Source organism: Scomber japonicus, chromosome 15 (genome assembly GCF_027409825.1).
Source record: "Scomber japonicus isolate fScoJap1 chromosome 15, fScoJap1.pri, whole genome shotgun sequence".
Taxonomy (NCBI): domain Eukaryota; kingdom Metazoa; phylum Chordata; class Actinopteri; order Scombriformes; family Scombridae; genus Scomber; species Scomber japonicus.
In genome coordinates, this window is record NC_070592.1 from 3,104,444 (window position 1) to 3,129,443 (window position 25,000).

A 25,000-nucleotide genomic window follows, 5' to 3' on the forward strand; every position below is an offset into this window, starting at 1 on the left:
ATTTAGTTTTAGCCGTTATAACTTTAATTTGCTTAGAATGAGGAAGGACAGGAGGGAGGAAAGGAGGGAGAAAAAGGAAGGAAAGGAGGGAGGAAGGAAGAAGGAAGGGAGGAAGGAAGAAGGAAGGAAAGGAGGGAGGAAGAAAGGGAGGAAGGACGGGAGGAAAGGAGGGAGGAAAAGGGAAGGAAAGGAGGGAGGAAGGAAGGGAGGAAAGGAGGGAGGAAAAAGCAAGGAAAGGAGGGGGGAGGAAGGAAGGGAGGAAGGAAAGGAGGGAGGAAGGAATGAGGGAAGGAAAGGAGAGAGGAAGGAAGGCAGGAAGAAGGAAGGAAAGGAGGGAGGAAGGGAGGGAGGAAGACAGGAAGGAAGAAGGAAGGAAAGGAGGGAGGAAGGAAGAAGGAAGGAAAGGAGGGAGGAAGAAAGGGAGGAAGGACGGAGGAAAGGAGGGAGGAAAAAGCAAGGAAAGGAGGGGGGAGGAAGGAAGGGAGGAAGGAAAGGAGGGAGGAAGGAATGAGGGAAGGAAGAAGGAAGGAAAGGAGGGAGGAAGGAAGGAAGGGAGGAAGGAAAGAAGGAAGGAAAGAAGGAAGGAAAGAAGGAAGGAAGGAAGGAAGGAAGGAAAAGAAGACATGAAGGAAGGAAGAGAAGACAAGAAGGAAGGAAGGAAGGAAGGAAGGAAGGAAGGAAGGAAGGAAGGAAGTAAGGAAGAAGAGAAGGAAGATAAGACAGACCGGACATATGGAAGGAAGGAAGGAAGGAAGGAAGGAATGAAAGAGAGAAGGAGGGAGGGAGGAAAGGACAGACAGACGGAAGGAAGGAAGGAAGGAAGGAAGGAAGGAAGGAAGGAAGGAACAGACAGGGTTAATTTGACTCTGTAGCTGCTAGATGTGTGTAACTGTGTGTGTTTGCTCAGCAGGAAGTGAGTTTATAATCAGCTGTCTGTCGCTGCTGGAAACACTGAGACGGAAACAAAATATGAGCTTCACACACACACACACACACACACACACACACACACACACACACACCACACACAGCGACTCCTCTTACACCACGTGTGCTTCAGGAGCGACAGTTAACCCTCCTCTCTTTTGACTGTTCCTTCCTTCCTTCTTCCTTCCTTCTTCCTTCTTCTTCCATGTTTCTTTCCTCACTTCCTTCCATCCTTCATTGCTTCCTTCCATATTTCTTTCCTCACTTCCTTCCTTCCTCTTTTCCTCCTTACTCCTTTCCTTCCTTCCTCCAGTCCTCCCTCCCTCCTTACTCCTTTTCTTCCTTCCTTCCTTCCTTCCTTCCTTCCTCTTTTCCTCCTTACTCCTTTCCTTCCTTCCTCCAGTCCTCCCTCCCTCCTTACTCCTTTCCTTCCTTCCTTCTTCATTACTTCCTTCCTGCCTTCCTTCTTTTTTCCTTCTTCCTTCCTTCCTCCCTTCCTTCTTCCTTCTTCTTCCATATTTCTTTCCTCACTTCCTTCCTTCCTTCCTTCCTTCCTTCCTTCCTTCCTTCTTACTCCTTTCCTTCCTTCCTCCAGTCCTCCCTCCCTCCTTACTCCTTTCCTTCCTTCTTCATTACTTCCTTCCTGCCTTCCTTCCTTCCTCCCTTCCTTCTTCTTCCATATTTCTTTCCTCACTTCCTTCCATCCTTCATTGCTTCCTTCCTCCCTCCTTACTCCTCTCCTTCCTTCCTTCCTTCATTACTTCCTTCCTGCCTTCCTTTCTTCCTTCCTCCTTTCCTTTCTTCCTTCCTTCGTTCCTTCTTCCTTCCTTCCTCCCTTCCTTCTTCCTCCCTTCCTTCTTCCTTCCTTCCTTCCTTCCTTGACTCGAGGACAACAGGAGTGTTAAAAGTCATGTAAACAGAAAGCAGTAACATGCTCTGAGTTCTTCTTCTTCTTCTCTGCAGCAGCGTGACCGTGACAGCCGAGACGTGAATTATTTATCAGTCGCTCAACCTTTACAAACAGCTCTGACCTCCTGCTGAGATCCTCCACCAAGAAGACGGGACTTCCCTTTTCTTCTTCTTCTCATACTCTTACTGCTGCCTCTCCTTGTACTACAAAAAAAAATCGCCAAAATATATGAAATTAGGCTTCAGAGTTGTGTAAAAATCAGCCTCTTTCTCTGCTCCAAACGCTGAAGCCCCGCCCCCTACCAAGTGTCACCTGTCAATCAAAGTCACCACCTCTACCAGAAACATGGACGATACGTCTGAGAGCTTTCTGCTGCTAACTCAGCGGCTAACTCAGCGGTTAGATCGGCTGCTAGCTCGGTAGCTAACTCGGCTGTTAGCTCGGTGGCTAACTCAGCTAACTGGCTAACTGTAGACTGTAGTAGTAGTAGTGCTAACTCAGCTAACTGGCTAACTGTAGACTGTAGTAGTAGTAGTGTGTGCTGAATGTATTTATACCTCTACAGCAGCAGGGGCGGGGTTTATGCTAATCACTAAATCCTGAACTGCTTTCCTCCCAGTCTGTGTTTGGCTGGTTTTGTGGTATATTTATATATGTTGAATGTGCACAGGACACATTTCTGTTTGCTCAGATGAATATTATCTGAATTCAAAATATAAAGTATGTGCTACTAAGACTCCACTGCAAGCTCACTAACATGCACAAAAATAACAGCATACAAACATCCATGTATGATGACGTTTGTGGACGAGTTTCATTCACAAAAACGTTCCCAAAGAGCCAGCAGACACATTTATGAGTGTCATTAGTCGTGTTAGAGGAGCTGAAACTATTAGAAAACATGAATCCATCAGAGTTAATGATTAATAAGTAATGTGTACTGTTATAATTACACTAAGCCTCTGTAGACCCACCGTGCTGCTGCTCCTCCAGTCAGCAAGTAGAACGTATGAGTGTTCGTTTCTGTATCCTGACGATCACTTTGAATGATGCCTCCTGTCTAAAAAACGTCTTTCTAAAGCAAAATCACTCCACGACCAACATGAGAGGCATCATATAACCATCACAGAGGTATCAGAGGAGAGATTATTAGATGTTACTGGTCAGCTGCAACTCAACATGATGCTGGACAGGAAGCTGCAGAAACACTCTGAACCAACTGTTCACAGCCAGCATGTCCATGTTGGCTCCATAAGGGTTAAATCTGAGCTGTTACTATGAGTCCTAAGTGGGTTTGACTGCAGTTTCCATGGCGATCCCACCTGTGTTGGCTTCAAGTGGGTTCTGACTGGGTTTCAGGTGGCGCCCAAGTAGGTGAGACTCATGTATGTTTGATCATGTGGAGTCTAAAGGCCGGTTTATGCTCAATGTTAAAGACCGTGTAAAGTGAATCCAGACATTTTCTTCTAAACACATTAAATAGGTCATAAATGTATTTCTAAAAAAGGTGTAAAAAGCATTTCAACCATTTAGATTTGAATTGTGGAGCTAGGCTTCACAAACTGTGTTTCAACATTTCTGTTTTTCAGGATTTAGTGATTAGCATAAACCGCCCCTGCTGCTGTAGAGGTAGAAATACATTCAGCACACTACTTCTACTACTACAGTCTACAGTTAGCCAGCGAGCTAGCAGCCGAGATAGCCGCCAAGCTAGCAGCCGAGTTAGCCGCCGAGTTAGCCGCCGAGCTAGCAGCTGAGCTAACCACTGAGTTAGCCGCTGAGTTAGCAGCAGAAAGCTCTCAGACGTAGCGTCCATGTTTCTGGTAGAGGTGGTGACTTTGATTGACAGGTGACACTTGGTAGGGGGCGGGGCTTCAGCGTTTGGGAGCAGAGAAAGAGGCTGATTTTTACACAACTTTGAAGCCTAATTTCATATATTTGTCGATTTTTTTTAATCATTCAAATTTGGCAGGGTGGTTAACAACACACTTTTCTGTGGTATGTCAAACTCAGAACACATATTTATACTTACTTTACACAGACTTTAACTCCAGATTGATTCAGATGAGCATGTTATGTTCCTCTCCTTGTCTCATTCAGATGCAACAAATGTGTTTAAAATCTCTCCTTCGTGCCTCTAAAGACTGAATCTGTTCATATGATCGGTTCTCTCATGTGTCCGACTCTTTTCTTCTGGACGTTAAAATACAGCCATGAATTATAAATCCTGGATTACCAGCAGCTTCCTTCCTTCCTTCCTTCCTTCCTTCCTTCCTTCCTTTTTCTTCCTCTGCAGAGACGAGCACACAGCCTCGAGTCCAGGCCTGCAGAGGGAGCGCTTAATTATTGTTTCTGATGCTCCCCCACAGACGGGTGGGGCCTCATGACTAATTAGGTGCAGTTTGTGCAGGAGATGAAAAGGACACACACACACACACACACACACACACACACACACACACACACACACACACACACACACACACACACACACACACACACCTGCTGGGTCACCCTGCTTAATAATTCAATCACACCCTCTGTGCCTGTCTGACTGGCACAAATGAACAGCAGGTACATTAACAGCTGTATATGTGCAGATTGTTGAATTGCTAGTTTATGATTTTTAAAGGTTTATATCTATAAATCTCTTCTTTTCTTTCTCTTCTTTTCTTTTTCTTTATTGTTGCTGTTGTTCTTACTTTCCTCACTTCCTTCCTTCCTTCCTTTCTTTCCCTCCTCCCTTTCTTCTTTCCTCTGTCCTTCTTTCCTTTCTCCCTCCCTTCCTCCTTTCCTTTCTCCCTCCTTCCTTCTTTCCTCCGTCCTTCCTTCTTTCCTCCGTCCTCCCTTCCTTCCTTCTTTCCTCCCTCCTTTCCTCCTCCCTCCCTCCATCCTTCTTTACCTCCCTTCCTTTCTCTCTTCTTCCTTCCTTCCTTTCCTTCCTCCCTTTCCTCTGTCCTTTTTTCCTTCCTACCTCCCTTCCTCCTTTCCTTTCTCCCTCTCTTTCTCTCCTTCCTTCTTTCCTCTGTCCTTCCTTTCCTTCCTCCCTTCCTTCTTTCCTTTCCTCACTCCTACCTCCCTTCCTTCCCTCCTTCATTCCTTACTTTCTTTCCTTTCTCCCTCCTTCCTTCCTTCTTTCCTCCTACCTTCCTTTCCTTCCTCCCTTCCTTATTTCCTTTCCTTTCCTCCCTTCCTTTCTCCCTCCATCCGTCCTCCCTTCCTTCGTCCCTTCCTTCCTTTCCTCCCTTCCTTCTTTCCTGGTAAATATCAACCAGTAGAGAAACATGTGACTATTCAACTTCAACTCCAAACAGACGCTAGATTCAGAATAAAGACAGGAAGTAGCCCAACACAGACTATCTGAGCCTGACGTTAGCCTTTAGCCTTTAGCTTCCTCTCGCTGCTCATTAAGCTAGAAGCCCAGTTTTAACCCCGATAGTTTGCCCCTGGACTCATTTCAGAAGTGGGCCGAGTTACTGCCAGATCAGTGGTTTTACGTGCAGTTTGAGGTCATTACGTCTGATTCATTAACGATCTGGTTCAGTTGGTCGGCTGTCCTCAGTTTCAGCTGTTTAGATAACGTTTTACATCATAGTTACGTCAATTTATTTATAGGGAAGATTTAACTAAAATGCTTTACTGAGAGATTCGGTCATGGGATTATTGGATTGATGGATATAATTAAACAAAATGCACGAATGGTCAAATAACATGTAAGTAAATTAATAAAAACTAAAACATAAATGAAGAAAATCCAAACAAATAAAAGCCAGAGTGTCATCAAGTAGAAACTAAACACATTAAATAGGTCATAAATGTATTTCTAAAAAATGTGTAAAAAGCATTTCAACCATTTAGATTTGAATTGTGGAGTTAGGCTTCACAAACTGTGTTTCAACATTTCTGTGTTCAGGATTTAGTGATTAGCATAAACCCGCCCCTGCTGCTGGAGAGGTATAAATACATTCAGCACACACTACTACTACTACAGTCTACAGTTAGCCAGTTAGCTGAGCTAGCCGCTGAGCTAACCGCCGAGTTAGCTACCGAGCTAGCTGCTGAGCTAACCGCCAAGTTAGCTACCGAGCTAGCTGCTGAGCTAACCGCCAAGTTAGCCGCCGAGTTAGCCGCCGAGCTAACCGTCGAGCTAGCCGCCGAGTTAGCCGCCGGGCTAACCGCCGACCTAGCAGCAGAGTTAGCCACCGAGCTAGCAGCTGAGTTAGGAGCAGAAAGCTCTCAGATGTAGCGTCCATGTTTCAGGTAGAGGTGGTGGCTTTGATTGACAGGTGACACTTGGTAGGGGGCGGGGCTTCAGCGGACTCGGAGGCCACGCCCACAGCGTTTGGGAGCAGAGAAAGAGGCTGATTTTTACACAACTTTGAAGCCTAATTTCATATATTTGGCGATTTTTTTAATCATTCAAATTTGGCAGGGTGGTTAACAACACACTTTTCTGTAGTATGTCAAACTCAGAACACATATTTATTCTTACTTTACACGGACTTTAAAGAAATCGGTGGAGAGTTAACTTCCTAAATTTAGGGCTGATTGGTCTGCAGATGGATGTGAAACAAGGGATGATCAGTTCTGATATATAACCTGTCTTCTTTTCCTTCCTTCCTTCCTTCCTTCCTTCCTAACCCTAACCCTGAGCTTCCTGGCAGTGAGAGAGATGATGACCTGGAGCAGTTTCCTGGCAGACTCTGGGTTTTTTTTAGGAGGCTAGGAGAGAGGAGAGGACAGAGCGAGGAGAGGACAGAGCGAGGTGAGGACAGAGCGAGGTGGAAAATCCAACGAGCCAACGATCAGATGAACTCACGTTGTTTATCTGGACATCAGGATCAGAGACCATCAACTGCTTCCTTCCTTCCTTCCTGTCTTCTCTTCCTTCCTTCCTTCCTTCCTTCCTGACTTCTGTTCCTTCCATCTGTCCTTGCTCCCTTCCTTCCTTCCTTCTTCCATGTCTTCTCTTTCTTCCCTCTGTCCTTGCTCCCTTCCTTCCTTGATTGTTTCTTTCCTGTCTTCCTTCCTTCCTTCCTTCCTTGCTCCCTTCCTTCCTTCCATCTGTCCTTGCTTCCTTCCTCCTGTCCTTGCTCCCTTCCATCCTCCCTTCCTTCCTTCCTCCCTTCCATCCTCCCTTCCTTCCTGTCTTCTTTCCCTTCCATCCTCCCTTCCTCCCTTCCTTCCTGTCTTCTCTTTCTCCCCCCTGTCTTTGCTCCCTTCCTTCCTTCCTTGTTTCTTTCCTGTCTTCCTCCATTCCTTCTTTCCTTCCTTCCATCTGTCCTTCCTCCCTTCCTTCCTTCCTTCCTTCCTTCCTTCCTTCCTCCCTTCCTTCCTTCCTTCCTAACCCTGAGCTGTCTGGCAGTGAGAGAGATGATGACCTGGAGCAGTTTCCTGGCAGACTCAGGATCAGAGACGATCAGAGACAATCAGCTGCTTTTAATATTATCAGAGTATATTTTACGAGTTGTGGCTGAAGCTGTGACATTAAACTGAACTTCCTGTCAGCAGCTTCCAGACATCTGTGGCTCCATATTTTCCTTTTCTCTTCTTTCTTTCTTTTCATCAGAACCCAGAGTGATATTACATTTCTCTCTTTCTCTCTTTTACTGAGGATCGTCTTGTTTTTAATAAACTTTAATCAAACAGTCAAAGCTCTGAACTCCTTCCTTCCTTCCTTCCTTCCTTCTCTTCCTTCCTTCCTTCCTTCCTTCCCTCCTTCCTTCCCTTCCTGTCTTCTCTTCCTTCCTGTCTTCTTTCCTTCCTTCCTTCCTTCTGTCCTCACTTCCTTCATTCCATATATCCTGTCTGTCTTATCTTCCTTCTCTTCTTCCTTACTTTCTTCCTTCCTTCCATCTGTCCTTGCTCCCTTCCTTCCTTGTTTCTTACCTGTCTTTTTTTCCTTCTTACCTTCCTTCCTTCCTTCCATGTTTCCTTCTTGTCTTCTTTTCCTTCCTTCCTTCATGTCTTCTTTTCCTTCCTTCCTTCCATGTTTCCTTCTTGTCTTCTCTTCCTTCCTTCCTTCCTTCTTGTCTTCTCTTCCTTCTCTTCCTTCCTTCCCTCTCTTCCTTCCTTGTTTCCTTCCTGTTTTCTTTTCCTTCCTTTCTCTCTTTCTCTCAACATTTCTGAGGATCGTCTTGTTTTTAATAAACTTTAATCAAACAGTCAAAGCTCTGAACTTCCTGTTCGCTGAAATCGATCCGATCAGTTTGAGGATAAAAGTTGAAGCTTCTGGTCGAGCAGGAAGATTAAAGTGTAACTCAGTAGGGGAGTCAAACATGAGGCCCGTGGGCCAGAACCGGCCCCCCCGAGGGGTCCAATCCGGCCCACTTTCCTTCCTTCCTTCCTTCCTTCTACCTTCAACCTTCCCTTCCTGTCTTCCTTTTCCTTCCTTCCTTCCCTTCCTGTCTTCTTTTCATTTATTCCTCCCTTCCTTCCTTCCTTCCTTCATGTCTGTCCTTCCTTCTACCTTCCCTTCCTTCCTTCCTTCCTTCATGTCTTGTCTTCCTTCTCTTCCTTCCCTCCTTCCTTCCTTCTCTCTGTCCTTCCTTCTACCTTCCCTTCCCCCTTTCCTTCTGGTCCTTCCTTCCATGTTTCCTTCCTGTCTTCTTTGCTTTCCTTCCTTCCTTCCTACCTACCTTCTTTTTCTTTCTTCTTTCTTTCCTTCCTTCCATCTGTCCTTGCCCCCTTCCTTCCTTCCTTCCTTGTTTCTTTCCTTCCTTGTTTCCTTCCTGTCTTCTTTTCCTTCCTTCCTCCCTTCCTCTCTTCCTTTCTCCCTCCTTCCTTCCTTCCTTCCTTCCATTTTGGAATATAAAATAAAGATATGTGTCCTTGTTTCCTTCCTGTCTTCTTTTCCATCCTTCCTTCCTTCCTTCCTTCCCTCCCTCCTTTCCCTCCTTCTTCCTTCCTTCCCTCCCTCCTTCTCCCTCCCTCCTGAAGCATTAATGCGTGAGCAGGTTTAACAGTAGATGATGTCATCAGAGCTTCTTCACCTGTGTCTTCTTTTCCTTCCTTCTTCCTTCCCTTCCTCCCTCCCTCCTCCCTCCCTCCTGAAGCATTAATGCGTGAGCAGGTTTAACAGTAGATGATGTCATCAGAGCTTCTTCACCTGTGTAAGTTCACTCAGCGGAGCTACTCCTGGCTGCTCGATATCGCCATGACGATGCATTAATTGGATGTTCAGCAACGTCGACACGGTTGTCTGCACTCACTCCATACGGCCCGATAACGCCTGAGTGTGTGTGTGTGTGTGTGTGTGTCTGTATGTGTGTGTGTGTCTCTGTGTGTGTGTGTGTCTGTCTCTGTGTGTGTGTCTGTCTGTGTGTGTCCATGTCTGTGTGTGTGTGTTTCTGTGTCCATGTCTGTGTGTGTGTGTTTCTGTGTGTGTGTCTGTGTGTGTCTGTCTGTGTGTGTGTGTGCCTGTGTCCGTGTGTGTGTGTGTATCTGTGTATGTGAGTGTGTCTGTGTGTATCTGTGTCCGTGTGTGTATCTGTGTGTGTGTGTGTGTGTGTCCGTGTATGTATATGTGTGTGTCTGTGTGTGTGTGTGTGTGTGTGTGTGTGTGTGTGTGTATATGTGTGTGTCTGTGTGTCTGTCTGTGTGTGTGTGTGTGTGTGTCTGAGTGTTTGTGTGTGTGTGTCTGTGTGTGTGTCTGAGTGTTTGTGTGTGTGTGTCTGTGTGTGTCTGTCTGTGTGTGTGTGTGTGTCCATGTCTGTGTGTGTGTGTGTGTGTGTATCTGTGTGTGTGTGTGTGTGTGTGTGTGTGTTCAGATGAATCCATTCCGGTGTGACGTCAAACCAGGCAGCTGCTGCCGTTGCCGTGGCGATGCCATACCATAATGAGGCCCTCAAAGACCACACACACACACACTGCTGCTGCTGCTCCCACATTAACAACCAGCACATGTGACACCTGAAGCTTATTTCACCAGAACTGAAACATCAAGATTTAAATATTTTATCTTTTATTCTTTTTCTACGTTGCTCAAAAGATCCGAAGAGAAATGTAAACTGATCCTATGAGACATTCAGAGCATTCTGTCCTTCCTGTCCTTCCTTCCTTCTTGTCCTTCCTTCCTTCCTGTCCTTCCTTCCTTCCTGTCCTTCCTTCCTTCTTGTCCTTCCTTCCTTCCTGTCCTTCCTTCCTTCCTTCCTTCTTGTCCTTCCTTCCTTCAGTCCTTCCTTCCTTCCTGTCCTTCCTTCCTTCCTGTCCTTCCTTTCCTCCCCCCTCTCTTTCCTTCCTTCAATCCTCCCCCCCCCCTCTTTCCTTCCTTCCTTCAATCCTTCCCTCCCTCCTTCCTTTTTCCTTCCCCCCTCCTTTCCTTCCTCCTATGAGACATTCAGAGCATTCTGTCCTTCCTTCAATATTTCCTTCCGGTCCTTCCTTCCTTCTTGTCCTTCCTTCCTTCAGTCCTTCCTTCCTTCAGTCCTTCCTTCTTCCTTCCTCCTTTCCTTCCTTCTTCCTTCCTGCCTTCCTTCCTTCCCTCCCTCCTTTCCTCCCCCCTCTCTTTCCTTCCTTCAATCCTTCCCTCCCTCCTTCCCTTCTTCCTTCCTTCCTTCCTCTCTCCTTTCCTCCCCCCTCTCTTTCCTTCCTTCCTTCCTTCCTTCCTTCAATCCTTCCTTCCTCCTTTCCTTCCTTCTTCCTTCCTCCATCCCTCCCTCCTTCCTTCCTTCCTCCCTTCCCTCCCTCCTTTCCTCCCCCCTCTCTTTCCTTCCTTCAATCCTTCCCTCCCTCCTTCCCTTCTTCCTTCCTCTCTCCTTTCCTTCCTTCCTCCCTTATTTCCTTCTGTCCTTCCTTCTTCCTTCCTCCTTTCCTTCCTTCTTCCTTCCTTCCTCCTTTCCTTCCTTCCTCCTTTCCTTTCATCTTCCTTCTTCCTTCCTCCCTCCCTCCTTCCTTCCTCCCCCCTTTCCTTCCTCCCTCCCTCCTTTCCTTCCTTCTTCCTTCCCCCCTCCTTTCCTTCCTCCCTCCCTTCCTTCCTTCTTCCTTTCTCCCTCATTCCCTTCCTTCTTCCTTCCTTCCTCCCCCCTTTCCTTCCTTCCTTCCTTCCTCCCTCCTTCCTTCCTTCCTTCCTCCCTCCCTCCCTCCTTTCCTTCCTTCTTCCTTCCCCCCTCCTTTCCTTCCTCTTTCCTTCCTTCCTTCCTTCCTTCAATCCTTCACTCCGTCCTTCCCTTCTTCCTTCCTTCCTCCCTCCCTCCTTTCCTTCCTTCTTCCTTCCCCCCTCCTTTCCTTCCTCCCTCCCTTCCTTCCTTCTTCCTTCCTTTCCTTCCTTCTTCCTTTCTCCCTCATTCCCTTCCTTCTTCCTTCCTTCCTCCCCCCTTTCCTTCCTTCCTTCCTTCCTCCCTCCCCTCCCTCCTTCCTTCCTTCCTTCTCCCTCCCTCCTTCCCTCCTTTCCTTCCTTGACTCGAGGACAACAGGAGGGTTAAATAAAATGTCTGTCAGCGAGTCGGCTCGTAGCAACTGCTCTATATAAAAATAGTGATTACAGTTATAAGTAGCGACGTGTCGCCATGACGATATATTTATATATTTATATTTATATTGAGCTCAGAGCCGAGGAGCGCAGGATATGTGAGGCTGCTTTTAACTTTTACACTCTTAGCCGCTGACATCATCTCAGTCTGCATACCTTCCCTCCTTCCTTCCTTCCTTCCTTCCTTCCTTCCCTCCTCCCTTCTTCTTTAACTTTTACACTTTAAGCCGCTGACATCATCGCAGTCTGGATTACACGTCTCGTCTCTTCTCCTTTCCTTTCTCCCTCCCTTCTTTCCTTCCTTCCTCCCTCCTTCCTTCCTCCCCCCTTTCCTTCCTCCCTCCCTCCTTTCCTCCTTTCCTCCCTCCCTCCCTCCTTCCTTCCCTCCTCCTTTCCTTCCTTCCTCCCTCTTTTCCTTCCTTCCTTCTTCCTTCCTCCCTTCTTCCTTCCTCCTTTCCTTCCTTCCTTCCTTCCTCCCTCCTTCCTTCCTTCTTTCTGCCTCCCTCCTTCCTCCCTCCTTCCTTCCTTCCTCCTTTCTTCCTTCCTTCCTCCCTCTTTTCCTTCCTTCCTTCCTCCTTCCTTCTTCTTTAACTTTTACACTTTTTAAGCTCCTGACATCATCTCAGTCTGGATTACACTTCTCGTCTCTTCATTAAAGAGAAGACAAGAAAAAGAGTAAGAGGAAAAAAGGAAATAAAGAGAGAAATGAGGAGAAAAATATATGAAGGAAGAGAGAGAGAAAGAAAGAAAGAAAGAAAGAAAGAGAGATGAATCAACATGTTATAAGGACTTTAAGCTGAATATTTTGGGGGGTTTATTTTTCGTGTCGTGTTGTTTCGACCGCTCGTCGTGACCTCTGATGAAAACCCTAAAAATAAAATCGTGCTGATGTCGGCATGGAAACACTGCAGAGATGACATCACTCACCTGCGCCGCCACTGAGAGATGATGTCATTAAACAGAGGAGCTGCCAAAAAGGAAAGAGGGCCATCTGGGTGAGGACTCTAACACACACACACACACACACACACACACATGCACACACAGACACACACACAGACACACACACACACACACACACACACACACACACACATGCACACAGACACACACACACACACACACACACACACACACACACACACTCTGCAGATACTGACTGCAGCAGAAATCACCTCTCTCTCTCTACAGTCCGTCTAAAAGCCAAACATACATTTATATTGACTTAAAACATCAAACAACTATATTTATATATATTTATATTTTATTCCACATATATATTAACAACACATTTAAGAAGCTACATATCATCATTCTTTAATTATAAACCTAATTAACCCTTTAGTAGCATCACTTTCTGACTCATAAAACAACAACTAATCACTCAGGTTGGTTTAAAAAAGCTCCAAACTACAAGAAAACTACAAGAAGTAACTTAAAACTACAAATCCCAGAATGCACTGCAGTCACACACACAAACACACACACACACAATGAAGTGAAGTTAAAGGGTTAAAATTGTTCAGTTTGATTTATTTACCTGCGACAAACTTTTTGTTCTATGGTTGCTATAGATACAGGTTGTTCTATGGTTGCTATAGTTACAGGTTGTTCTATGGTTGCTATAGTTACAGGTTGTTCTATGGTTGCTATAGTTACAGGTTGTTCTATGGTTGCTATAGATACAGGTTGCTCTATGGTTGCTATAGATACAGGTTGTTCTATGGTTGCTATGGATACAGGTTGTGATAGTGTATAAACGAAGAATAACACAAATCACTGCTGACATAAGAGACATTTTTGCAGTTGACTTTCATCCTTCCATCCTTCCTTCCTTCCTTCCTTTCATCCTCCCATCCTCCCTACCTTCCTTCCTTCCATCCTCCCATCCTTCCTACCTTCCTTCCTTCCATCCTACTTTCCCTTGTACCTTCCTACCTTCATTCCTTTCTTCCTAACTTCCTTCCTTCCTCCTTCCCTTCTTTCCATCCTACCTTCCTTCATACCTTCCTGTCTTTCTTCCTTCCTCTCTCCTTTCCTTCCTCCCCTCCTTCCTTCCTTCCTCCCCTCCTTTCCTTCCTTCATCTCCATATGCTGCAGCTCCTCTCTCCTTTCCTTCCTCCCCTCCTTCCTTCCTCCCCTCCTTTCCTTCCTTCATCTCCATATGCTGCAGCTCCTCTCTCCTCCGCAGCTTAAACCTCGACATGTTGGGAACGTTTTAAAAACCTCGACAAACAACATCTGGCCTTTTAAAGCCTTTTTGCGGCTTATAAGTTCCTGCTGGCCGTTCGGCTGCTGATGGGACAAGGAAGCTTCAGGATAGCACATGACTGATCTGGGAATATTAAACAGGATCCACTTCCTGTTTTACTGCGGCTGTCGGAGCGTCGCCAAGCAGATGAACGTTATGAGTTATTAAATGTTTCCAGATGTTGTTTAAAGAGCTTAAAGAACTTTTCAAGGTGAGACAACAAGATAAAGGTTTACATTCAGATGTCAGCATGGTTCCTGCATTAAAGAGAAGCTCCAGAGTTCAATGTTCCCAGCTGCACCCGAACACACCATGAAGACATTACTGTAACTGCTGATCATCATGGAGCCATTTCTCTCCTCTTCCTCCTCTTCGTCCCCCTCCTCCTCCTCCTCCTCCTCCTCCTCCTCCCTCTTCTTCCTCCTCTCTCTACTCTTCCTCTTTCCTCTGCTCCTCTTCCTCCTCCTCTTCCTCATCCTCTGCCCCCCTTCTCATCCTCCTCTTCTCAACCCTCTCCTCTTCTTCCTCCTCCTCTTACTCCCTCTCCTTCACCTCCTTGTCTTCCTCCTCCTCCCTCTCTTCCCCCATCTTCTTCCTCTTCCTCCCTTTCTTTCTCTGTCTCTTCCCTCTCTTTCCCCTTCTCCTATTCCTCCCCCTTCTCTCCTCCTCCTCATCCTCCCTCTCTTCTTCCTCCCCCCTTCTCTCCTCCTCCTCCTCTCTCTACTCTCTACTCTTCCTCCTCCTCCTCCTTGTCCTCTGCCCCCTTCTCATCCTCCTCTTCCTCACTCTTCTCAACCCTCTCCTCTTCCTCCTCCCTGTCTTCCTCCTCTTCCTTCTCTCCCCTCATCTTCTTCCTCTTCCTCCCTTTCTTCCTCCATCTCCCCCCCCCTCCTCTTCCTTCATCTCCTCCTCCTCCTCCCCCCATCCTCCTCCTCTTCCTCCTCCCTGTCTTCCTCCTCTTCCTTCTCTCCCCTCATCTTCTTCCTCTTCCTCCCTTTCTTCCTCCATCTCTCCCCCCCCTCCTCTTCCTTCATCTCCTCCTCCTCCTCCCCCCATCCTCCTCCTCCTCTTCCTCCTCCTCCCTCTAACCCAGTTACCAGGTGTTGACATATTGACATCGTCCTGCCAAAGCGGCCGACGGCGCTCTGCCGTCCCTTTAAGGGACGAAATGCTCCATGGCAGCAGGTTACTATGGTAACCACGGACACACACACACACACACACACACACACACACACACACACACAAAATAAGACAGAGGCAGGTAGAGCGAGGAGGACACCCACTGTGTCTCATCTCCATAGTGTCTGTGTGTGTGTGTCTGTGTGTGTGTGTGTGTGTGTGTGTGTGTGTGTGTGTGTGTGTGTGTGTGTGTGTGTCTGTGTGTGTGTGTCTGTGTGTGTGTGTGTGTGTCTGTGTGTGTGTGTGTGTCTGTGTGTGTGTCTGTGTGGGTGTGTGTGTCTGTGTGTGTGTGTGTGTGTGTGTGTGTGTGTGTGTGTGTGTTCTGGATACGATAAGATAGCGATGCTCCACTTTAGAAACAGTGTTTGCAGTGTCTTTTCTTCATGTTGGTGCTCAACCTCATATTTAATAAATAAATAAATAAATAAATAAATCTCTGGAGGAGGAGGAAGGAGAGCTGACAGACATTTAAATATAATCTAAGAATAAATCCACTTTTTATTGCTCTTTTCTCTGCTGTGTGTTAGCACAAGGCTAGGCTTAAATAATAAACCTTTACATTCTGTTCATATTCTGACTCATAATTAATCTCTACACCAGCTCACATTGATAAACTCCCCATCAGTCATTAATACATGATTAATATTATGGGGAAAAAAGGTCAAATTTATACATTTGCATATATAAAAATGTGTTTCAGCTACATAAAAATTAAAAAAAAGATGCATTTTATTTAAATTTTTGTATACTGTGGGTCACATTTAGGAAAACTCCAACTAAAAGAAATGTGTATTGGGTGTTTTTACAGCTTTCAAATGTAAAAAATGGGTCAAATTTGACTCTGAACAGCATGAAAGGGTTAAAATACTTTTCATTTTTGTGCATTTTGAGCCACTTTAGTCATCGGATTTCAAAATAAAAGACATTTAAGGTGTTTTTTACAAGCGGGTTAAATTTGACCCAGACAGCATTATTCCAAATGCAGAGGCGTCTATTAGAGAGTTTACGGTAACGCTAGATGTGTCTCCATCCATCCCCCTCTCTCTCCCTCTCCCCCTCTCTCTCCCCCTCTCTCCTCCATCCACCCCTCCCTCTCTCTCCCTCTCTCCTCCATCCCTCCCCTCCTCTATCCATCCTTCCCTCCCTCTCTCCCCCTCCTCCATCCATCCCTCCCTCTCCCCCCTCTCTCCTCCATCCATCCATCCCTCTCTCCCTCTCTCCCCCTCTATCCATCCATCCCTCTCTCCCTCTCTCCCCCTCTATCCATCCATCCCTCCCTCTCCCCCTTCTCTCCTCCATCCATCCCTCCCTCTCTCCCCTTCTCTCCTCCATCCATCCCCCCCTCCCTCCCTCTCCTCCATCCCTCCCTCTCTCCTCCATCCATCCCTCCCTCTCCCCCCCTCCATCCATCCATCCCTCCCTCTCTCCCATCATCCCTCTCTCCCTCTCCATCCATCCACCCCCTCCTCTCCACCATCTGCCCTCTATCCTCCTCCTCTCTTCCTCCTTCATTCCTCTACTACTGTCGTTCCTCCACTCTCTGCTGATTTTTAAAAGCTCTTCTTTAAAATCAGCCATTTTCAACCTTCTTCCATCCCTCCATCCCTCCATCCCTCCATCCCCCTCCATCCCCTCCATCCCTCCATCCTTCCATCCCTTCCATCCCTCCATCCTTCACCTTTACTCTCTAATAATCTGTCATTTATATGCATATTTATTGTAATGGAGCAGGCTTGGATTAAGGGAAGGAATGACCTCTTTAAAAAAAAGGATAAAAGAAAACTGAAATATGACTGAACATTATATCTCCAGGTAAAACAGACCTGGTGATATAATTTTAGTTAGTTATAATTTTTCATATTAATAGAAATAAGCTTAAACCTGCAATTAACCCTCCTGTCGTCCTACTAGGTCAAATTGACCCCGTCTGTTTTGACTGTTCCTTCCTCCCTCCCTCATTCTTTCCTTCCTCCCTCCCTCCCTCCTTCTTTCCTTCCTTCCTTCCTTCTTTCCTCCATTCCTCCTTCTTTCCCTCCCTCCTTCTTTCCTTCCTTCCTTCCTCCCTCCATCCTTTCCTTCCTCCCTCTTTTCTTTCCTCCCTTCCTTCTTTCCTTCCTTCCTCCCTCCCTCCCTCCTTCTTTCCCTCCTTCCTTCCTTCCTTCCTTCCTCATTCTCTCTTTCTTTCCTCCCTTCCTTCTCTCTTTCTTTGATCCCCCTACCTTCCTCCGTTCCTCCTTTCCTTCCTTCTTCCTCCCTTCCATCCATCCTTCCCCTTCTTCCTCCCTCATTTCCCTCCTTCTTCCTCCCTTCCTTCCATCCTTCCCCTTCTTCCTCCCTCATTTCCCTCCTTCTTCCTCCCTTCCTCCCTCATTTCCTTCCTTCTTCCTCCCTTCCATCCTTCCTTCCCCTTCTTCCTCCCTTCCTTTCTTTCTTGACTCGAGGACAACAGGAGGGTTAATGATTATTCTCCTTTTCCTCAATTAACTGATTAATCATGACAAAGAAAAGCATTTAAATATCATATTTAAGGAGCTAAAAACAGCAAATATCTGTCATGTCGGATTAAAATTAAATTAAATAGTTTTATTAAATGTTAAATATTGTCTTTAAATCTTTAAATCAGACTGCTGTGAGAAAGAAAAGAAGAAGTTTTGAGTGTTTGAGGGTCAGAAGAGTTCAGAGGAAGTCAGGGAGTGTCTCCACAAAACCTCAAAACCTCTAATCAAACACTTACTGACACAAACCAATAATTGTGCACAGTGCTCCAGGTGTAACACACACACACACACACACACACACACACACACACACACACACACACACACACACACACACACAGACACACACACACACACACACACACACACACACACACACACACAGAGTCAATTACAGAGTGGCGGTGACCTAAAGCCCCAAATTCATGGCGGGGATGACTGATTGTTTCCTCGGCTGCTGTTGTCACGGTGACAGGAAGCTGGCCTACATCCAGCGACACACACACACACACACACACACACACACACACACACACACACACACACAGACACACACACACACAGTCAACCTTTAAAAGATAACGAGCGTCTACAGAACCAGACCGAACTTCCTGTTTCATTAAATCGATCCAGGAGTCGACCTGGAAGATGCCGATCAGGAAGACTGTCGCCTCCGATCACTTATCAATAACACAAAGGTACAAACCAGTATAGAGGAGATGCAAACTGCTCCACTCACAATTATTACATTATCAGTTCATCTGTTAAATTGGTGAAACGCTCGGTCAGAAAATGTCACAACTTCCTACAATACTCAAAGGGTGATGTCATTAAACTTAAAGGTGATGTCATTAAACTCAAAGGTGATGTCATTAAACTCAAAGGTGATGTCATTAAACTCAAAGGTGATGTCATTAAACTTAAAGGTGATGTCATTAAACTGCAATAAAAAGCTGAAAATCCAAATATATTCAGTTTTATTTTCACATTAAACAAAGAAAAGCAGCAAATCCTCACAAATGATAACCCGACACTGCAGATGAAATCAACACAGTGATGATATTATAGATGCTGCTTTAATAAATCATGAGGTTTTAGATAAATAATCAAATATAATCTGGATAAAATGAGTAAATGTGTAAAGGCAGGAATGTGTCATATCACAAGTACATGATATTACGATATTATATCTAAAATCTAAGACGATATCTTGATATATCACGATACTGATATCAAATCAATATATTTCACAGCACTAGTTCAGCACCATTAAACCACTGCAGAAGAAAGAGTAAGAGAAGAAAAAATGTTTAGATGGAAGAAAAATACTGAACTGTTCAAAAAAAGTCCATGAAAACTTGATCGAAGCCGCTATAGACCGTAAACAACAACAGCAACTACTGAGCTGATCAGCTGACTGATCTCTCCATCTTTGGTCACATGATGCAAAACATCTGTTCTGATTAAATGTGAACACCAGATCGGGTTAGATCACGTCACAATTAAACAATCTTCAATCAGAATGAAAAGAAATCTCCACGTAAACCTGGATGGTATCTCTACTGTAGTATCTGTATCCTCTGTTACTATAGTAACCGTATGCTCTGTTACTATAGTAACCGTATCCTCTGTTACTATAGTATCTGTATCCTCTGTTACTATAGTAACCGTATCCTCTGTTACTATAGTATCTGTATCCTCTGTTACTATAGTAACTGTATCCCCTGTTACTATAGTAACTGTATCCCCTGTTACTATAGTATCTGTATCCTCTGTTACTATAGTAACCGTATCCTCTGTTACTATAGTAACTGTATCCTCTGTTACTATAGTATCTGTATCCTCTGTTACTATAGTAACCGTATCCTCTGTTACTATAGTAACTGTATCCTCTGTTACTATAGTATCTGTATCCTCTGTTAACATACAGAGTGAACAACATGCTAACCAGCTGCATACAGATGTTGTTCAGGTCCAACTCAAAGCAACACAAACTAACCCTAACCTTCATCATCTCTCCATCTTCATCATCTCTCCATCTTCATCATCACAGCTTTAATATCTCAACATATCAGCTGATAGACTTTATAACCCAGCGCAGATCACCTCTGATAAACACCAGAAGGATTCATTAAAACAGATAAACTCCATCGTACCTCTGCTGTTGGTCGCCAGGTCGGCCACTTTCTGAAAGGCATCGAGGAAAGCTGCGACCGCCACCACCGTCGTCCTGGAAACGGGAGAGAGGAGAGAGGAGAGAGAGTTTAGGGTTAGGAAGGATTCAAAGGAAGAAAGGACCAGAAAATAGTTCTAGATGTTTTAGTTTCGGCTCCTTGTTTGGTGGTAAAAGAGAAAGTTTAAGGAGGAGGAAGAGGAGGATAAGGAGGAGGAGGAGGAGGAGAAAGAGGATAAGGAGGAGGAGGAGAAGGAGGAAGAGGAGGAGGAAGAAGAGGAGGAGAACGAGAGAGAGGAGGAGAAGAAGGATGAAGAGGAGGAGGCGGAGGAGAAATGGAGAGAGGAGGAGGAGGAGGAAGAGGAGGAGGAGGAAGAGGAGTAGGAAGAGTGGGAGGAGAAAGAGAGAGGAGGAGGATTAGGAAGAGGAAAAGGAGGAGGAGGAGGAGGAGGATGAAGAGGGGGTGGAGGAAGAGGAGGAGGTGGAAGAGGAGAAAGATGATGAAGAGGAGGAGGATTATGATGATGATGATGAAGATGAGGAGGATGAGGAGGAAGAGGAAGAGGAGGAGGAAGAGGATAAGGGGGATGAAGAGGAGGAGGATGAGGAAGAGGAGGAGGGGGAGGAGAAAGAGGATGAGGAGGAAGAGGATGAGGAGGAAGAGGGGGAGGAGGAGGAGGAGAAGGATGAAGAGGAGGAGGAGGAGAAAGAGGATGAGGAGGAAGAGGATGAGGAGGAGGATGATGAGGAAGATGAAGGCTGCAGTCAGTGTAATCAGCTGCAGACCTCTGGTGACCTTTGACCTGCTGCTGATCGTCTCACTGATAATGACTTTATGGTGACATCATTCATCTCTGCCAGCGAGGAAGGTTAATGGAGTTTGTGTGTGGTGTGTGTGTGTGTGTGTAGGTGTGTAGGTGTGTGTGCATGTGTGTACGTATGTGTGCGCCTGCATGTGTGTGTGTGTATAACTGCGTGTCTGTGTGTGTGTGTGTATATGTGTGTGTGTGTGTGCCTGCGTGTGTGTCTTTGTGTGTGTGTGTGCGTGTGTCTCTGTGCGTGTGTGTATATACCTGCGTGTGTGTGTGTGTGTGCCTGTGAGTGTGTCTCTGTGTGTGTGTGTGTGTGCCTGTATGTGTGTGTGTGTGTCTGCGTGCATGTGTGTGTGTGTGTGTGTGTATGTGCATGTGTGTCTTTGTGTGTGTGTGTCTGCGTGTGTGTGTCTCTGTGCGTGTGTGTGCTTGTGTGTGTGTTTCTCTATGTATGTGTGTGTGTGTGTGTGTGTGTGTGTGTGTGTGTGTGTGTGTGTGTCTCTATGTATGTGTGTGTGTGTGTGTGTGTGTGTGTGTGTGTGTGTGTGTGTAGATCCACTGAACCGGAGCAGTTTTGGGGTCGAGGTGAATCTGACATTTAAACACTTAATGAAGCGAACTGATTGGATTTTCATGAGCTTCAACATGTGTGTGTGTGTGTGTGTGTGTGTGTGTGTGTGTGTGTGTAGGTGTGTGTGTGTCTGTGTATGTGTGTGTGTGTGTGTGTGTGTGTGTGTGTGTGTGTTACCTGAGCTGTGACTGTAGTTTGCTGGCCTTGCTCACGAAGTCGTCCCAGACGGGATAACTACCCTGAAGAGGAGAGAAGAAGAAGAAGAAGAGATTTAGATCAGATCTATTAAAACTGTAAATGTACCTTCCTTCCTTCCTTCCTTCTTTCCTTCCTTCCTGCCTTCCTTCCTGCCTTCCTTCCTTCTTTCCTTTCCTCCTGTCCTTGCTCCCTCCCTTCCTTCCTTCTTTTCTCTGTCATTCCTTCCTTCCTTCCTTCCTTCCTTCCTTCCTTTCTGTCCTTCCTTCTTCCACCCTCCCTCCCTCCTTTCCTTCCTTCCTCCATCCTCCCTCCTTTCCTTCCTTCTTCCTTCTTTCCTTCCTCCATCCTCCCTCCTTTCTTTCCTTCTTCCTTCTTTCCTTCCTCCCTTCCTTCTTCCTTCTTTCCTTCCTTCCTTCTTCCCTCCCTCCTTCCTTCCTTCCTTCCTTCTTCCAACCTTCTTTCCTTTCCTCCTCCTCCCTTCCTCCTTTCCTTCCTTCTTCCTTCCTCCCTTCCTTCTTTTCTCTGTCCTCCCTACCTCCCTCCCTCCCTCCCTTACTTCTTTCCTTCCCCCTTCCTCCCTCCATTCCTTCCTTCTTCCTTCCTCCTTTCCTCCTCCCTCCGTCCTTTCCTTCCTTCTTCCTCCCTTCCTTCCTTTCCTCCTGTCCTTCCTTCTTTTCTCTGTCCTTCCTTCCTTCCTCCCTTCCTCCTTTCCTTCCTTCTTCCTCCCTTCCTCCTTCCCTCCCTCCCTCCCTCCTTCCTTCTTTCCTTCCTCCCTTCCTTCTTCCAACCTTCTTTCCTTCCCTCCCTCCCTCCTTCCTTCCTTCCTCCCTCCTTTCCTTCCTCCTTTCCTTCCTCCCTCCTTTCCTTCCTGTCTTCCTCCCTTCCTCCCTCCCTCCCTTCCTTCCTTCTTCCTCTATTCCTTCCTTCTTTCCTTTCCTCCTGTCCTGTCCATCCATCCATCTGTCCTTCCTTCCTTCCTTCCTTCCTTCTTATGAGACAGAAGTCGATCAGAAAGTTTTTTATTTCATATTAAAAAGTTCAAACTCCAAAAAATCAAAAAGCTCATAAATAGTGAGTGTTAGATGACGAGCAGACAGAGAGACAGCAGGGAGACCGATCAATACACACACACACACACACACACACACACACACACACACACACACACAGACACACACACACACACACACACACACACACACACACACACACACACACACACACACACACAGACTGGGTGCTTCTAAAGTCAGCGGGAGGCTCCTGATGTTTCCAGGCGGCGGGTGGGGGGGGGGGGGCTTTTTTATTTTTTTTATCTTTTTATATTTTTTTCTCTGCAGTGAAACATCTGAGACTTCTTCACTCGCTGGATTCTCCGTCTAGACTCAGACTAGTTTGTGTTTGTTTTTCACCACTTCAAATAAAATATGTTAGAAAGTCCTGGAAGAAGCCTGCAGTTAAAACACACTTTATTCTTGTGTAGGCATGGGCCGGTATGAGATTCTGGTGGTATGATAACCATTAGAAAAAACATCACGGTTTTACGGTATGGAGGTATTGTGATTACAGCTCTAAAATGTTCCTAAAAAGAAGAAAAATGAAGACAGACATGTTATTTTAACCTGAATCTGTAATGACAGTGTGAGGAGTTGTGATACTCTACACTGCAGCTGAGGATTACTGACCAGCACTTCCTGTCTTTGACAGCACTTCCTGTCTTGACCAGCACTTCCTGTCTTTGACCAGCACTTCCTGTCTTTGACCAGACAAAAAAGTGAGGGTCACTTCCTTTTCCTAAACAGAGATTAAGCTCGTCCTCCTGTTGTCCTCCAGTCAAGGAGGGAAGGGAGGAAGGAAGGAAGGAGGAAGGGAGGAAGGAAGGAAAGGAGGGAGGGAGGAAGGAAAGAAGAAAGGAAGGGAGGGAGGAAGGAAAGGAGGGAGGGAGGAAAAAAGGACAGAGAGAAGGGAAGAAGAAAGGAGGGAAAGGAAGAGAGGAAGGAAGGAAGGAAGGAGGAAGGGAGGAAGGAAGGAAAGGAGGGGAGGGAGGAAGGACAGAAGAAAGGAAGGGAGGGAGGAAGGAAAGGAGGGAGGAAGGGAAGGAAGGACCAGCACTTCCTGTCTTTGACCAGACTAGAAACAGCTCATACCTCAGGAACAGTATGACAGAACATTTGGCGGTTTCGGTTATCGTGGCTTTTTCATATCGCGGTGAACCTTGAACACGGTTATCATCCCATACCTACTCTTGTGTTTAAATAACCTTAACCCTACACATACATTTATATAGTATCCCTGTATATACAGTACAGTAACTCATAATTATATTGCCCTTAATAAGATCAGTAGAATTAAATATCATACTGTGTCATATTGGAAGGTAAGGATACAATATGACACAGTACAGTACATTACTATATAATATAATACAATATAGTTAGTACAGTACTATATAATACTATACAATGATAGTATACTATATAATATAATATAGTTAGTACAGTACAATACTATACTATATAATACAATACTATATAATATAATACAATACTATATAATATAACATATAATACAGTACAATATAATGTGACACTATACTGTACAATATAATACAATATGATACAATATGATACAGTACAGTACATTACTATACTATATAATATAATATAGTTAGTACAGTACAGTACTATATCATATAGTACAATACAATGTGACACTATACTGTACAGTATAATACAATATAATACAGTACTATACTACATTGTATAGTATAGCATTGAATTATATTGTAGTTTAGTATTATATATAGTATTGTATTGTACTGTACTATATCATATTATACTGTATACTATCATTGTATAGTATTATATAGTACTGTACTGTGTCATGTTGTATTGTATTGTACTATATGATATTATATTGTATTATATTATATAGTATAGTGTTGTACCTTAATGTATATCATGTTGTATTATACTGTATTGTATCATATTTTATAGTATAGTACTGTATTATACTGTACTGTATTATATTGTACTGTATTATACAGTATAGTGTCACATTGTATACTGTACTATTGTATAGTATTGTATTATATAGTATAGTATAGTATATTGTACAGTATTCTGTCGTATTATACAGTACAGTATTGTGTCATATAGTATAGTATTGTACTGTATCATGTATTATATAGTATAGTACTGTATTATATATTACTGTATAGTATTGTATCATATATTATATAGTACTGTATAGTATTGTACTGTATTGTATAATATTGTATAGTACTGTACTGTATCATGTATTATATCATATTATACAGTACAGTATAGTATAGTACTGTATATTATTATATAGTATTATACTGTATCATGTATTATATAGTATTGTATCATATTATATAGTATTATATAGTATTGTACTGTATCATATTGTATTATATTGTATTTTACAGTACTGTATTGTGACATGGTGTGCTCCCTCTGCAGCTCTTGGTAGGTGTGTGTGGTGTCGTCAGCATCGCTCCTCTCTCTGAGCTGCTGGGTGTGTTCGGCCTTGTTCTGTTAGTGAGCCAGCGTCATCGCCTGACTACCGTTACCACGGCAACGCTGCTGCTGCTGCTGCTGCTGCCGCCGCTGGTGCTGCAGAGGGGCTTCAGACGGAGCAGGATTCAAGGGGAGGGGAGGGGAGGGGTCACACGTGCGTGCTTTCTCACCCAAACACACACACACACACACACACACACACACACGCCACGCACGCACACACACACACACACACACACGCACACACACACAGTTTATTTCTGTGTCATACACTCGCTTTCTTTGTTTCTTTCTTTCACTCTCTCCTTTATATGCAACACACAAACACACGCACACATACACACACACACATGCACGCAAATACACACACGCACGCACACACACACACACACACACAGCATCCTTCATTATTCCTATACTCTGTTGTTTCATCTTCCTGCTCTTTATTACTCATTTATCATCCTTCT

General features: G+C 45.0%; 1 protein-coding gene across 1 annotated transcript in view; it reads right to left on the minus strand.

Moving 5' to 3' along the window:
- LOC128374589 (protein MTSS 1-like) overlaps positions 1-25,000 on the minus strand; it is a 42,033-nt gene that overhangs the window by 14,884 nt on the left and 2,149 nt on the right. Inside the window, 3 exon segments of the mRNA XM_053334833.1 lie at positions 17,841-17,901; positions 19,394-19,467; positions 20,971-21,032. Of these exon segments, the coding sequence (XP_053190808.1) occupies positions 17,841-17,901; positions 19,394-19,467; positions 20,971-21,032 (197 nt within the window).